General features: G+C 45.4%; 1 protein-coding gene across 1 annotated transcript in view; it reads left to right on the forward strand.

The window, feature by feature from the left end:
- pbxip1b (pre-B-cell leukemia homeobox interacting protein 1b) overlaps nt 1-12,972 on the forward strand; it is a 28,956-nt gene extending 15,984 nt beyond the window's left edge. The window contains exons 2-11 of the mRNA XM_046301484.1: nt 271-353; nt 484-574; nt 6,581-6,642; nt 6,739-7,213; nt 7,354-7,593; nt 7,848-7,871; nt 8,579-8,631; nt 8,965-9,072; nt 9,202-9,436; nt 11,179-12,972. Coding sequence (XP_046157440.1) covers nt 297-353; nt 484-574; nt 6,581-6,642; nt 6,739-7,213; nt 7,354-7,593; nt 7,848-7,871; nt 8,579-8,631; nt 8,965-9,072; nt 9,202-9,436; nt 11,179-12,752 — 2,919 coding nt within the window. The 5' untranslated portion in view covers nt 271-296 and the 3' untranslated portion in view covers nt 12,753-12,972. The remainder of the gene's footprint in view (nt 1-270; nt 354-483; nt 575-6,580; nt 6,643-6,738; nt 7,214-7,353; nt 7,594-7,847; nt 7,872-8,578; nt 8,632-8,964; nt 9,073-9,201; nt 9,437-11,178) is intronic.
- Nucleotides 12,973-16,802: the final 3,830 nt, after the last annotated feature.

Consider the following 16,802-nt stretch of genomic DNA (forward strand, 5'->3'; position numbering starts at 1 on the left):
GCCCTGGGGGCCTCTCTGCAGTACTGCTGCCTTTCTCCTCTCCCTCTGGCCCTGACTCTGGCCCTGACTCTGGCCCTGACTCTGGCCCTTACTCTATCAATGTTGTGTAATCGCCCATGACAGGCACACACTTGGTTTCCCAGGTTTAAATCCGTTGAAGGAAAGAATGAAAACCATTAAACTGTGGACCTTGAGGCCAGGATTTCAATATTGCTGGCCTACTGTAGGCCTATCTATAGCCTGTGCTGAAGTACTGTGTCTGACTTGCAGGTGCTGGTCAGAGCCACGAGGGGGCAATGTCTGACAGCAGTGGTGCTGCCAACAGCAGTAGCTGGACTGTCCTCACAGCTGAGGTACGCTCTCTTTACACTTTAGTGTGTGTGCACTGCAGAGTTTACAAAAGTTTGAGTTTTGAAAATTTTGTTTTTCAAATGGGATTAATGTGTCACCATATGGGACAATTAAATAATGTGTGTGTCTCAGGAGACTGTTGCTGAGACACTGAGGCCTGTAGCGGAGGGAACAGAACACCATGAAGAAACACCCAGTCATACTGCTGCAGAGAAACCTACAGGTACACCCAGTCATACTGCCGCAGAGAAACCTACAGGTACACCCAGTCATACTGCCGCAGAGAAACCTACAGGTACACCCAGTCATACTGCCGCAGAGAAACCTACAGGTACACCCAGTCATACTGCCGCAGAGAAACCTACAGGTACACCCAGTCATACTGCCGCAGAGAAACCTACAGGTACACCCAGTCATACTGCCGCAGAGAAACCTACAGGTACACCCAGTCATACAGTGAGCACCAAAAGTATTGGACATATTTTGGCTCTGTACTCCAGCACTTTGGATTTGAAATTAGGTTAAAGTGCAGACTGTCAAGCTTTGATTTGAGGGTATTTTCATACATATTGGGTGAACTGTGTAGAATTAACAGCACTTGTTTTACATAGTACCCCTAGTATAGGGAACCAATTCACTTCTCAAATCACAATGTATTTGTCACGTACACATGGTTAGCAGATGTTAATGCGAGTGTAGAACATGCTTGTGCTTCTAGTTCCAACCATGCAATAATATGTAACAAGTAATCTAACCTAACAATTTCGCAACAACTACCTTATACACACAAGTGTAAAGGAATGAATAAGAATATGTAGATTATTTTTTTTATTTTTTTTACTTCGCACCTTCTCCACTACTGTCCCGTCGATGTGGATAGGGGGCTGCTCCCTCTGCTGTTTCTTGAAGTCCACGATCATCTCCTTTGTTTTGTTGAGTGTGAGGTTATTTTCCTGACGCCACACTCCGAGGGCCCTCACCTCCTCCCTGTTGGCCGTCTCGTCGTTGTTGTCGTTGTTGGTAATCAAGCCTACCACTGTAGTGTCATCTGCAAACTTGATGTTTTGAGTTGGAGGCGTGCGTGGCCACACAGTCGTGAGTGAACAGGGATTACAGGAGAGGGCTGAGAACGCACCCTTGTGGGGTCCCAGTGTTGAGGATCAGAGGGGTGGACATGTTGTTACCTACCCTCACCACCTGGGGGCGGCCCGTCAGGAAGTCCAGGACCTAGTTGCACAGGGTTGGATCGAGACCCAGGGTCTCAAGCTTAATGATGAGTTTGGAGGGTACTATGGTGTTAAATGCTGAGCTGTAGTCGATGAACAGCATTCTTACATAGGTATTCCTCTTGTCCAGATGGGTTAGGGCAGTGTGATTGCGTCATCTGTGGACCTATTTGGGCGGTAAGCAACTTTGAGTGGGTCTAGGGTGTCAGGTAGGGTGGAGGTGATGTGGTCCTTGACTAGTCTCTCAAAGCACATCATGATGACAGAAGTGAGTGCTATGGGGCGATAGTCATTTAGCTCAGTTACCTTAGCTTTTTTGGGAACAGGACTAATGGTGGCCCTCTTGAAGCATGTGGGGACAGCAGACTGGGATAAGGATTGATTGAATATGTCCATAAACACACCAGCCAGCTGGTCTGCACAAGCGTGTGACTCTACAAACTTGTTGGATGCATTTGCTGTTTGTTTTGGTTGTTTCAGATATTTTTTGCCCAATAGAAATGAATGGTAAATGAATGAATTGTATCGTTTTAAGTCAGGTTTATTGTACATAAGAATATATGTTTTTAAACACTTCTACATTGATGTGAAAGCTGCCAAGTTTACGGATAGTCCTGAATGAATTGTGAATAATGACCCCCCCCAAAATACCCCCCACCCCATACCCCCCCTCTCCTTATTTTGGGATGGTGAGAGATTAGCATGGCTTGGGGGTATGATATAAAATGCTAACCTCTCCTGTTATTGTAATGGTGAGAGATTGGCATGTATTGGGGGTATGATAGAAAATGCTAACCTCTCCTGTTATTGTAATGGTGAGAGATTAGCATGTCTTGGGGGTATGATAGAAAATGCTAACCTCTCCTGTTATTGTAATGGTGAAAGTTTAGCATGTCTTGGGGGTATGACAGAAAATGCTAACCTCTCCTGTTATTGTAATGGTGAGAGATTAGCATGTCTTGGGGGTATGATATTTGTTCGTCTAACTTTCTGACTCATCATTATTCACGATTCATTCAGGACTATCCATAATCATGGTAGCATCCACATTAATGTAGAAGTGTTTATTGATAATACAAGTGACTACAAAATGACACTACATTATTTACCATTCATTTCCATTGGGCACAACATAATATGAAACACAACCAGAACAAACTGCAAATGCATCCAACAAGTTTGTAGAGTAACACGCTTACTGCAATCATTGTGTGCTAGGAATATGGTACCAAATACTAAACTTTAGACTAATTTAACGAACTAAATATAAATTAAACTGTCCCAGTACTTTTGGTCCCCTAAAATGTGAGGACTATTGATAGAGGAATTCTAAATTCCTGTATGTTTTATAGCCAAAACCAAATTCACACTCGTTTCTAATTCATTAATGAGGTGTAAGTTCATTAATTATGCATGAAGTAGATCGAGACCAGTCTTAAAAGCCAGGTAAGAGTGTTTAATTCAAGAGAGTACTAACCACATACACAGATTTCCACAGGTTATAAACTGAAAATGACATCATCAGTTTCCCACGATAGCCCCATTTTTTTAGGTCCGGAGATGCTTTCTACTCTCCTTATAAACCAGACATTCCAATCTGTCTAAAAGATATACTTTTCTCCCACTAATGGAACATAACCCAAACATTCTTATCTGGAACATAACCCAAACATTCTTATCTGGAACATAACCCAAACATTCTTATCTGGAACATAACCCAAACATTATTATTTTGTCTGAAAAGCTACATCATCTCTTTCCTTTAAACTCCCCAAGGGGCACAGACAATTAATTTGTTCTGCTTACATTTTCAGTAACAGCTTAACCAAGAACTCATACTTTTCATACCATAACATAATAGTATAAGAATAAATGGTTCTAATCAATAATGTATACATAATTAATCATTTAAACTATAATTTCCTCTATCAACTATGTACAAAAAGTTTTGTAATTTCTCAATGGTATGGATGAATATACCCTCATTAAAGTTGAGTCTGTACTTTAACCTCAGTCACCGTATCATTTCAAATCCAAAGTGCCGGAGTACAGAGCCAAAACGACAACAAACATTTCACTGTCCCAATACTTTCGGAGCTTATTGTATTGCCACATGAGAACCTACAGGTACACAACACATATTGCAACAGTGGTGATTTTAGCATGTACATCTTGGTGGGGCAAAACTCAGATTTTGTATTATTTATGCCAATAAAGCCACTAAACAACACTACACAATACATTAATTGCACTATAACGGTGACAAACGGTGCCCACAAACTGTTAGGGCCTCCATAAAGCCTTCTTTTCAGCACCATTGAGTGAATCCTTTCCACTGCTACACCTGGCTATCAGCGGAGCCTTGTCTGGCAGCAACACAGTTCTTTCAGCCTCATTTACTGCCTTTAAAAATACAGAGCTGATACGGCTGACTTGTTTAAACAAATGTGGTTTCTAATGACAATTAAGATGTACAAACTTGTGCAATAAGGGAACGATGAGTGGATAAGAATCAATCTGTCATTTTGATTAAGACATGAATGACATCTCTAAAACAGGCTATAGGCTACACGTCAGAACAGTAGGCTAAATTATGAGGGGGAAAGTTACCAAATCTATTAGGGTGAGGCACAGGAGCTACTAATGGCTTACTGTATCTCCCTGGCATATTACATCATTTATGCAGCAGCATACAAGACCTGTTTGGACTCCCCTTGTTGTGCTCACTTGAACAGGAAGGTGGTGCAGCGGTCCATCTTGGGGGCAAATTTAGTCATCAAAGCCTGGCATTCGCTGGATTTATGGTGCTTTCAAGACAACTGGGAACTCTGGAGGGGGACGGGAAGGGACGAGACGGGACAAGGTCATGATCTTCAGGACGGAGCTCTTGAAAGAGGCTTGAGTTCCCAAATTAGAATTTAGAGTTGGATGACCATTCAAAACATATTTTCCCAGTCGGATCTTTTTTATTTCTTCCAGAGTTCCCATTTGTCTTGAACTCACTCAAGTCTGAGATTTCCCAGTTCTGAAATCTGCCGTGTTCAAAACAACGTGGCAGTTTTCGGGAACTTGGAAATCTGACTTGAGTGAGTTTATCCTTTGAAGCTTGGAAAAGAGACCCTTAAACCCCGACTTGGACCACACGCCCTTTCCACTGAATAACAGGCTAGTGATTGCTTTGCAATGCTTGCAGTTAGCCACTGATTCCTTCCAAACCACTTATTGTTGAATTTGTGATTTTGAACTTGTTGTTTAATGTTTGACCGATGAGCAATGATACATTTTGTATAATTTCTCTTCGTATGACAATAATTGAAAATGATTTGCCAGTACATTGTCGACCTGACTCATGATGACTGTGCTAGATAAGATTTTGAAAGTATCATGTTGACATGATCAGTCCAATCAAAGCTACGGTAGACATATATATATATATACAGGGCATTCGGAAAGTATTCAGACCCATTGACTTTTTCCACATTTTGTTACATTACAGCCTTATTTTAAAATTGATTAAAAAAAATGTTTTACATATTTTTTATTTAACCTTTATTTAACTAGGCAAATCAGTTAAGAACAAATTCTTATTTACAATGATGGCCTACCCCGGCCAAACCCGGACAACGCAGGGCCAATTTTCCCCCAATCTACACACAATACCCCATCATGACAAAGCAAAAACTTTTATTTTTTTATTTTAGCAAATGTATGTGAAATGAAATATCACATTTACATAAGTATTCAGATCCTTTACTCAGTACTTTGTTGAAGCACATTTGGCAGCGATTATGGCCTCAAGTCTTCTTGGGTATGATGCTAATTTGGGGAGTTTCTCCCTTTCTTCTCTGCAGATCCTCTCAAGCTCTGTCAGGTTGGATGGGGAGTGTCGCTGCACAACTATTTTAAGGTGTCTCCAGAGACCAGGCTCTGGCTGGGCCACTCAAGGACATTCAGAGACTTGTCCCAAAGCCACTCCTGCGTTGTCTGGGCTGTGTGCTTAGGGTCGTTGTCCTGTTGGAAGATGAGCAGGTCTACAGCAGGTTGTCATCAAGGTTCTCTCTGTACTTTGCCCCGTTCATCTTTCCCTCGATCCTGACTAGTCTCCCAGTCCCTGCCGCTGAAAAACATAACCCACAGCATGATGCTGACACCACCATGCTTCACCGTGGGGATGGTGCAAGGTTTCCTCCAGACGTGACACTTGGTATTCAGGCCAAAGAGTTCAAACTTGGTTTCATCAGACCAGAGAATCTTGTTTCTCATGGTCGGAGTCCTTCAGGTGCCTTTTGGCAAACTCCAAGCTGGCTGTCATGTGTCTTTAACTGAGCAGTGGCTTCCGTCTGGCCAATCTACTATAATCTACTCCGCCTGATTGGTGGAGTGCTGCAGAGATGGTTGTCCTTCTGGAAGGATCTCCCATCTCCAAAGAGGACCTATGGAGCGCTGTCAACGTGACCATCGGGTTCTTGGTCACCTCCCTGACCAGGTCTTTCTCCCCGATTGCTCAGTTTGGCCAGGCGGCCAGTTCTAGGAATAGTCTTGGTGTTTCCAAACTTCTTCCATTTAAGAACGATGGAGGCCACTGTGTTCTTGTGGACCTTCATTGCTGCAGAATCTCCCTGTAGATTTTGCGTTGACGTAGTGTCCCCATGAGTGACAGAACACTGACCAATCACAACCCAACTAGAGAACACTTCCAACCCCTTCGCTCTGTATTTTCCTCTGGCTGCCCCACCACCACAGAAAGCGCTGAGCCTGGCAAAAAAAAAACTGCATTTTGGAGCTGCGTTACTCAGGAAATCTAAAAAGAGACCATGTTTGTATGCAGTGTTATTAACTCATTGTTTGCAAACTGATATATGAAACTTATTAATGCCAACAACACACAAAAGAGGTGGGGCTTTGCCCTGCCGTGAATGATGGGTCACAACTGCAATAGTATAACCTACAGGCACTAATACTGTTATACTACTTAACCTCAAACATGTCTGTCTGTCTATCAGAGAGTAGGCCTGGGGAGGATGCCGTGTCTGCTGAAGAGTCTCACTCTGTGAAGCTACAGCAGGTTAGAGATCCATCTCTATTGACACCCTACCGAGGATCATATCTAGCTAGAGGAAACACTGACTGACACTAACAGTTGTTTCACATCCATCCCCAGGAGGCCCAGGAAACACAACCAGAGAGGGACAAGGATTACACCCCTGTTGTAGAGAGTCCCACCCATGACCTTCCTTTTGACCCTGCCCCTGACTCCACCCCTGCCCCTGACTCCACCCCTACCCCTGACTCCACCCCTGCCCTTGACTCCACCTCTGCTAGTGTTGCTCCTCTGAGCTCTCTGTTAGAAGTCCTCGCCCCCACAGGGCTTGACCCAAATACACACAGCCAATCCAGAAGCCTCCCTGGGAACCCAGCCCCTCCCATCTCTGACCCTGATTCGTTCTCTGACTCCTACACCCACATTAGCTCCTCCCCCGACCTTGAAGAGCCCCATGCCTTGCTGCTCAACACTGAGCAGGTGGGGCTTGTACAGGAAATGGAGGGGTATATACAGGATGTGCATCATCATTATGAGGAAGGCCTTGGGCAGGAAGAGGAGGAGTCTGATCTGTCTGAGGTCAGGGCCAAGACAGGTGAGACACAAGGCATCTGTCTGGAGCACCGTAACAACATTAGCTTCACTGTCACTTCTCCTTAAAATGTAGTCTGTGTGAACTGTCCCTTTAACGCTAATGTTCAGTGGCTATAACTCCTCTCTTTCTCCCTGGGCCAGACTCCCATCTGGAAGGGGAAGTGGTGGGGGAGGAGGAGGAAGGGGTGTCAGGGGTGAGGAGGAGGCGGGGGTCTCTCCTGGCGGCTCTGGAGCGGATCGGAAGGGAGGAGGAAGAGGAGGAGGAGGAGGAGGAGTTCCGGATTCCGCAGCAGAGGGAGCAAGAGGAGACTGGTTTCTCTCTCAACAAGTGCATCCTGGGAGCTGTCATACTGCTGGGCCTCGGAACCATCATCTTCTCAGGTGTGTGTCTGCAGTTTCTGTTACTATGGTAACATACAATATTGTTACCTTTAAGTGACCTGTGTACAACCTACACACACCTGTATGTCACCTGTGCCTGTCTCTTCTCTTTGACGGTAACACGATGTGCCTCACATAATGATGAATGATGAGACTAAAGGGCTTTGTCCCCCACATCACAGCTAGTCAGTAGTGTGTTGGTTGAAGTCGTGGTCGCAGATAAAGGTGTATCTGAGACTGTATTATGTCTACAGGTGTCTTCATGGACCTGGATGATGGTAGGGTGTGTGTGTGTGTGTGTGTGTGTGTGTGTGTGTGTGTGTGTGTGTGTGTGTGTGTGTGTGTGTGTGTGTGTGTGTGTGTGTGTGTGTGTGTGTGTGTGTGTGTGTGTGTGTGTGTGTACCAGATGGAAAGAGGAGTGTTATGCGATTAACACTCACATGCTTGGTTGACAGTGCTCTCCATGCTTTCCCAAGATGCACTGCTCTCTCTAGATCTACACTGTATATAATATTACTATTCAATGAATGTTAGAAATTGATATTCTCTTAATGATTTTGTTTTTCCCACCTGTGTAACCGAAGGGTTACTTAGCCAATTACAAATGACAAGTGCACGTTGATAATGATAACGTGTGTGTGTGTGCATGCTGAGGGGGCTTTGTGCAGGTGAATGTTGCCTGACCATCCTCATGACACCATTTGAGTGTGTTTTGATGCTTCATGTTGTTTCTCAATGCTTTGATGAGGAAGCTCCTGACATGCACTGATGCACTGTGTTGCATTCCATCCTTATGTGTTGTTGTCATGGTGATAGTGCATCCTAGTGTTTGAGTGATGTGTATTGTCCCCAATGTATTATTTGATATGTCTGTGGTTGTCTCATTGTCTTTATGATGCATTATACTTGTTATAACTGTGATATAATGCATTGTAACATTCTGTGTCAGTCTTGTGATGCGTTATAACAGCTGTTGTGCTTCCAGAGGGGGACTATGATGCCAGGGAGTTGAGAGAAACTGAGGTGGTGGGAAAACAGGTCAGCCTCTTTCTCTTTATCTTATCCCCTCTGACTTCAACATTCAAGTGTGTGTGTGTGTGTGTGTGTGTGTGTGTGTGTGTGTGTGTGTGTGTGTGTGTGTGTGTGTGTGTGTGTGTGTGTGTGTGTGTGTGTGTGTGTGTGTGTGTGTGTGTGTGTGTGTGTGTGTGTGTGTAATGTTTGTGTGTAATGTTTGTGTGTGTGTATGTTTGTGTGTGTGTGTGTGTGTAATGTTTGTCTGTGTGTGTGTGTGTAATGTTTGTCTGTGTGTGTGTGTGTAATGTTTGTCTGTGTGTGTGTGTGTAATGTTTGTCTGTGTGTGTGTTATCAAAGGAATGGCTGAATCCTGAGGTTCCTCTTCCACCACCTGTAGAAGTTGACAGTACAGACCAACTGGCTAAAGAAGACCCACGGATAGCTGTACTGCAAGCCCAACTCCTGGTAGGCCCCTCGCTGTGTCTCTCTCTCTCTCTCTTCCTCTCACCCCTCTCTCTTTTTCTGACTTAATGTTTAACTGTGTGTGTGCTGCCTATATTCTCAAAGGATCCTCTTTTCAATTTGTTTTATCAGGCACAGAAAGAGGAGCTAAAAGTAGCCCAGAAGGAGGCTGAGGATGGAGGGAAGGAGAGAAAGAAGAGGGAGGAGGTGGAGAAGGAGCACGGTAGGATGAAGAGAGAGATGATGTCGCTCCCTGTCCTTCAGAAGGAGAACGAGAGGATGAAGAGAGAGCTGGAGTCTGTTCCTGTCTTACAGAAGGATCTAGAGACACTCAGAGCCACAGTGACTGAACTAAAACACAGCACAGGTACTAAGCTGTAGACCTGGCTTCAAATACTATTTAAAATCATTTACAATACTGTACTTCAGCTGGGCTTGATTGAGAATGCCTGGCACAATACAATTGTCTTAACTGCAAGCGAGCCCCACCCACCTGGTACACCAGGCATGCTAAAGCGATCCCTAAAAGTAATTGAAAGATTTCCAGTAGTATTTGAACCCACAGGTCTGTGTAGGAGAGAGGGAGGGGTGTAGGGAATGTGTAGTAGAGAAGGAGGGGTGTAGGGAATGTGTAGTAGAGAGGGAGGGGTGTAGGGAATGTGTAGTAGAGAGGGAGGGGAGTAGGGAATGTGTAGGAGAGAGGGAGGGGAGTAGGGAATGTGTAGGAGAGAGGGAGGGGAGTAGGGAATGTGTAGGGCAGAGGGAGGGGAGTAGGGAATGTGTAGGGCAGAGGGAGGGGAGTAGGGAATGTGTAGGGCAGAGGGAGGGGAGTAGGGAATGTGTAGGGCAGAGGGAGGGGAGTAGGGAATGTGTGGGAGAGAGGGAGGGGAGTAGGGAATGTGAGGGAGGGGAGTAGGGAATGTGTAGGGGAGAGGGAGGGGAGTAGGAAATGTGTAGGGGAGAGGGAGGGGAGTAGGGAATGTGTAGTAGAGAGAGAGGGGAGTAGGGAATGTGTAGTAGAGAGGGAGGGAGTAGGGAATGTGAAGGAGAGAGAGAGGGAGTAGGGAATGTGTAGTAGAGAGGGAGGGGAGTAGGGAATGTGAAGGAGAGAGAGAGGGGAGTAGGGAATGTGTAGTAGAGAGGGAGGGGAGTGGGAATGTGTAGTAGAGAGGGAGGGGAGTAGGAATGTGTAGGGGAGAGGGAGGGGAGTAGGAATGTGTAGGGGAGAGGGAGGGAGTGGGAATGTGTAGTAGAGAGGGAGGGAGTAGGAATGTGTAGTAGAGAGGGAGGGGAGTAGGAATGTGTAGGGGAGAGGGAGGGGAGTAGGGAATGTGTAGGGGAGAGGGAGGGGAGTAGGGAATGTGTAGTGGAGAGGGAGGGGAGTAGGGAATGTGTAGTGGAGAGGGAGGGGAGTAGGGAATGTGTAGTGGAGAGGGAGGGGAGTAGGGAATGTGTAGTGGAGAGGGAGTAGGGAATGTGTAGTGGAGAGGAGTAGGGAATGTGTAGTGGAGAGGGAGTAGGGAATGTGTAGTGGAGAGGGAGGGGAGTAGGGAATGTGTAGTGGAGAGGGAGGGGAGTAGGGAATGTGTAGTGGAGAGGGAGGGGAGTAGGGAATGTGTAGTGGAGAGGGAGGGGAGTAGGGAATGTGTAGGGGAGTAGGGAATGTGTAGGAGAGGGGAGGGGAGTAGGGAATGTGTAGGAGAGAGGGAGGGGAGTAGGGAATGTGTAGGGGAGAGGGAGGGGTGTAGGGAATGTGTAGGGGAGAGGGAGGGGTGTAGGGAATGTGTAGTGGAGAGGGAGGGGAGTAGGGAATGTGTAGGGAATGTGTAGGAGAGAGGGAGGGGAGTAGGGAATGTGTAGGAGAGAGGGAGGGGAGTAGGGAATGTGTAGGAGAGAGGGAGGGGTGTAGGGAATGTGTAGGAGAGAGGGAGGGGTGTAGGGAATGTGTAGGAGAGAGGGAGGGGAGTAGGGAATGTGCAGGAGGGAGGAAGAGGACAAGGGGAAAGCACTAGCTAGTGACACTAATAGCCACAGTGACTGAACTAGCACACACATGCACACATGCACACAAACACAAAAATGTCTAATTCTCTTAAATTCTTTCCTTAGCCAAAGAAGCAGCATCACCTCCAGTCTCTGCCTCTGTCCCGCCCCCCTCTGGCCAAGCTGGGGATGACAGCCAGAACACAGCCGGAACAATAGAGAGGAAGGGAGAGAAAACAGAGTTGAAGGAAGAGAAGACGGATTGGAATAAGGGAGGGAAGACGAATTGGAATAAGGGAGGGAAGACGGATTGGAATAAGGGAGGGAAGACGGATTGGAATAAGGGAGGGAAGACTGATTGGAATAAGGGAGGGAAGACTGATTGGAATAAGGGAGGGAAGACGGATTGGAATAAGGGAGGGAAGACGGATTGGAATAAGGGAGGGAAGACTGATTGGAATAAGGGAGGGAAGACTGATTGGAATAAGGGAGGGAAGAAGGATTATAAGGTTGAAAAAGAGTGGAGAAGTGGAAAATATGACCAGGAGAAAGAAGGAAAAGAGGAGGAGTGGAAGAAGAAAGAAGACAAGAAGGGAGAATGGAAGAAAGATAAATCAAGCAGAGGGGATGAGGGCAAACCATGGAAGGACAGAGGAAACAAGATGGAATGGAAGGAGAAGAGGGAGAAAAAAGACTGGAAGGTGGAGAAAGATTGGAAAAAGGAAACACCTGAAAGATGGAGTGATAGCAAGGAGTGGAAGAAAGGCAAGGATGAGCAGAAGGGAAAAGAGACCAATCAAAAGAAAGGAGGTTGGAATGAGGGCAGGGATGAGTGGAAGGGAGAGAAGAATGGAAAAGAGGACAACAATCGAAGAAAAGGAGGTTGGAACGAGGGCAGGGATGAGTGGAAGGGAGAGAAGGAGTGGAGGAACGACAAGGATGACTATAAGGACCTTGGCAAAGGATGGAAGGAGAGAGGAGAGAAAAGGGAGTGGAAGGGAGAGAAAGATTGGACAAAGAAAGACAGAAAGAAAGACATCAGTAAAGAGTGGAAGAGTAAGGACAACAGGAGAGAAAATGAGTGGTCTGATGGAAATAGAAAGATGGAAGGAGTGAAGGAGAGAAATGGTGAGAACTGGAAAAAGGACCGAGGGAATGACCAGTACGAGAAGGACCACCACCACCACCACCACCACTACTCTAAGGAAGGGCAGAAAGAGATGAGAAGGAGAGAAAAGGGCCCTCCCCAAACTCACCGAAGACCCCCCCTTGAGCAACCTGACTACTGGAGCCACCAGAGAGAACGACTGCAGCACAAACCCAACCCTCAAACCCACTGCAGTTCAGTGGAGGCCTGCGCCCAGGCAGAGGGGCTGCTCCCTGTCACCATGCCGGAGTTTGAGGCCCTGCTCCTGGGTTACCTGGTCAAGGCAGAGAGGGTGGGGGTGGAGGCCTCCAAGAGGGAGGAGCTCAGTAAGCTAACCAAGGAGTTCTTCAGTGACGGAGTGTTCGTTCACGACCAGATGAGCTTCAAGGACTTTGTGGAGGATGTGGATGACATCTTAGAGGATATGGTGGAGGATGAGGAGGTAGAAGAGGTGATGGATGACTTTGAGGAAGAGGCAATGAACAGGTTTTCAGTTCCAGGGGGAGGAGAGAGGGAGAAGTGGAAGAAGGATAGTGGGAGAGGATGGGTGTGATGGAGTGAGAAAGGGAGTCAACGCATGTCAGGAGGAGCGGAAAGATAAAGATGGAGGAAAATAGATGGATGTGCTGCAAGGTAGAACTTAGGAGGAGCAACACACACATACACACACACACACACACACATATATATATACACACACTACCACGGTTCAAAAGTTTGGGGTCATTTATAAATGTCCTTGTTTTTGATCAGATTGATCAGAAATACAATGTAGACATTGTTAGTGTTGTAAATTACTATTGTAGCTGGAAACTGCTGATTTTTTGTGGAATATCTACATAGGCGTACAGAGGCCAGTTATCAGCAACCATCACTTCTGTGTTCCAATGGCACGTTGTGTTAGCTAATACAAGTTTATCATTTTAAAAGGCTAATTGATCATTAGAAAACATTAGTGTCTAGTTTGAGAAACAATTGCCTCACAAGTCCTCAACTGGCAGCTTCATTAAATAGTACCCGCAAAACACCAGTCTCAACGTCAACAGTGAAGAGGCGACTCCGGGATGCTGGCCTTCTAGGCAGAGTTGCAAAGAAAAAGCCATATCTCAGACTGGCCAATAAAAAGAAAAGATTAAGATGTGCAAAAGAACACAGACCCTGGACAGAGGAACTCTGCCTAGAAGGCCAGCATCACGGAGTCGCCTCTTCACTGTGGACGTGGACACTGGACAGAGGAACTCTGCCTAGAAGGCCAGCATCACGGAGTCGCCTCTTCACTGTGGACGTGGACACTGGACAGAGGAACTCTGCCTAGAAGGCCAGCATCCTGGAGTCGCCTCTTCACTGTGGACGTGGACACTGGACAGAGGAACTCTGCCTAGAAGGCCAGCATCCCGGAGTCGCCTCTTCACTGTGGACGTGGACACTGGACAGAGGAACTCTGCCTAGAAGGCCAGCATCCCGGAGTCGCCTCTTCACTGTGGACGTGGACACTGGACAGAGGAACTCTGCCTAGAAGGCCAGCATCCCGGAGTCGCCTCTTCACTGTGGACGTGGACACTGGACAGAGGAACTCTGCCTAGAAGGCCAGCATCCCGGAGTCGCCTCTTCACTGTGGACGTGGACACTGGACAGAGGAACTCTGCCTAGAAGGCCAGCATCCCGGAGTCGCCTCTTCACTGTGGACGTGGACACTGGACAGAGGAACTCTGCCTAGAAGGCCAGCATCCCGGAGTCGCCTCTTCACTGTGGACGTGGACACTGGACAGAGGAACTCTGCCTAGAAGGCCAGCATCCCGGAGTCGCCTCTTCACTGTGGACGTGGACACTGGACAGAGGAACTCTGCCTAGAAGGCCAGCATCCCGGAGTCGCCTCTTCACTGTGGACGTGGACACTGGACAGAGGAACTCTGCCTAGAAGGCCAGCATCCTGGAGTCGCCTCTTCACTGTTGACGTTGAGACTGGACAGAGGAACTCTGCCTAGAAGGCCAGCATCCTGGAGTCGCCTCTTCACTGTTGACGTTGAGACTGGTGTTTTGCAGGTTCTATTTAATGAAGCTGCCAGTTGAGGACTTGAGAGGCATCTGTTTAAACACTAATGTACTTGTCCTCTTGCTCAGTTGTGCACTGGGGTCTTTCTATTTCTAGTTAGAGCCAGTTTGCGCTGTTCTTTGAGGGGAGTAGTACATAGCGTTGTACGAGATCTTCAGATTCTTGGCAATTTCTCGCATTGAATAGCCTTCAATTCTCTGAAGAAGAATAGACTGACTAGTTTCAGAAGAAAGCACTTTGTTTCTGACCATTTTGAGCCTGTAATCGAACCCACAAATGCTGATGCTCCAGATACTCAACTAGTCTAAAGAAGGCCAGTTTTATTGCTTCTTTAATCGGTACAACAGTTTTCAACTGTGCTAACATAATTGCAAAAGGGTTTTCTAATGATTAATTAGCCTTTTAAAATTAAATTAGCTAACACAGGAGTGATGGTTGCTGATAATGGGCCTCTGTACGCTTCCATCTAGAGTAGTCATTTACAAAATGAACAATGTCTACACTGTATTTATAATCAATTTGATATTTTAATGGACAAAAAATTAGCTTTTCTTCCAAAAACAAGGACATTTCTAAGTGACCCCAAACCTTTGAACGAATATATATATATATATATATACACAGTCTTGTATATCTAACCTTGTATAACTAACACATTCAAAATTCTGTACCCTAACATTAATCCTTAAACCTAGCTCCTAACCCCAAAACTAAACCTAGCTCCTAACCCCAAAACTAAACCTAGCTCCTAACCCCAAAACTAAACCTAGCTCCTAACCCCAAAACTAAACCTACCTCCTAACCCTGAACTTAATTCTAACCATAACACCAATTCTAACCTTAACCCTAAACCCCCTAGAAATAGCATTTGACCTTGGGGACTAACAAAATGTTCCCAGTTGGTCAAATTTGTTTGTTTACTATTCTTGTGGGGACTTCTGGTCCCCACAAATATAGTGAAACACACACACACACACACACACACACACACACACACACACACACACACACACACACACACACACACACACACACACACACACACACACACACACACACACACACACACACACACACACACACACACACACACACACACACACACACACACACACACACACACACACACACACACACACACACACACACAATCTACTAATGTCTTTAAGCTTATGCTATTTTCCATTTCAACAGTTTAAAAGTCTGAATGAATAATGTATTACACACACACACACCTCAGGCATTCATTTCAGAGGGATCTGTGAAGTTGTTGATGGGAGTAGAGAGAGAGACTAGCAGGCCAGTGGCACTGAGGAAACAGAGGTCCGTCCAGCAGTCTTAACATAGCTAGTCGGAGGGGACTAGAACTTGTCTCTCAATGGCCCAAATCAGCCCCTGTCCCCATAGGAAACCAAACCACCCAGGATCGCTAGCCTAGAAAAGTGGTGTAACACTGTTTCATAAAGAGGAGTGTGTTTCCGCTGTAGATTACACTATGCATTGTGCACTGCCAAGTTAACCCTTTCACTGGCGGCATGCAGCGTTGGTAGCTTTCATTCATGTCAATCATTTCTGTTAACTTATTTATTAATAACTTGATGTTTGTTTGTGAGACGTGGTCTTTATTAAAGGATAGATTTACAAAGTGACTAAAGTACTGAGGAGGAGTGAATGTAACGTGATGGTGATGCAGGTCTTTATTTTCATGGCAATGTTCAACAGGTTGTAAATAGTGCACTAAAACACCACACACTTACAAACTATTTGAATGATATATTCTGTATAAATGTCAGAAGGCACATTAACTTGCTTTGGAGACCATGTAATATGATGACCATGCATCCATCCCTTTGGATAAAGAGGGAATGTATTGAAAACACTAAAACGTCTTTACTTTTGGTTATGTTGCAACAGTTATTATGAAGCAAAATGCTCATGGCACGTAAGATAAGGATTGTCTTCGGGAAAGTAAACAGTTGGATGTTGTGGTTCAACTATACTTTACACTCCTGTATTTACCAGGTATTTACTTAAATAGTAGAATGATCATTACATCACAATAACCACCTAATAACAACTATTCTATTATAATTTTTTTTAAATTCATTGTAATAGTTTCTAATTCTATTGAATTCTTTGAGATAAGTGCCAAAAGGTATGACTGTTACCATAGTTTCATAGTAAATACCTGGTAGATACCAGATGAAGCAGGGCTGTAAAATCAAGTCTGACTGATGCCCTAATGTTTACATGATGGTAACTGTGTAAGTCTGATGATTGACAAGCCCAGATCCACTCATTAAAACATTGATTGAACGGACATTCAAGTTGAACCACGTGGGCTTACAGAGGCATCGTTGAAAACTCCACTTTGTGTGATTTAAATGTGCAAATGTAACATGGTACGATTGTGATAAAAGCAACCTAATAAATGAAGCGTTGACCTTCTGAAGAACAGTTGTCATGTTGTTGTGTCCAAAATGTCAGCTTTATGCCGACTGATAAGAGGTGAGAATGAAAAGTATTGCTGTTCTGTCCGTTACAGGTCTG

Source organism: Oncorhynchus gorbuscha, linkage group LG15 (genome assembly GCF_021184085.1).
Source record: "Oncorhynchus gorbuscha isolate QuinsamMale2020 ecotype Even-year linkage group LG15, OgorEven_v1.0, whole genome shotgun sequence".
In the NCBI taxonomy this organism is placed as follows: Eukaryota; Metazoa; Chordata; class Actinopteri; order Salmoniformes; family Salmonidae; genus Oncorhynchus; species Oncorhynchus gorbuscha.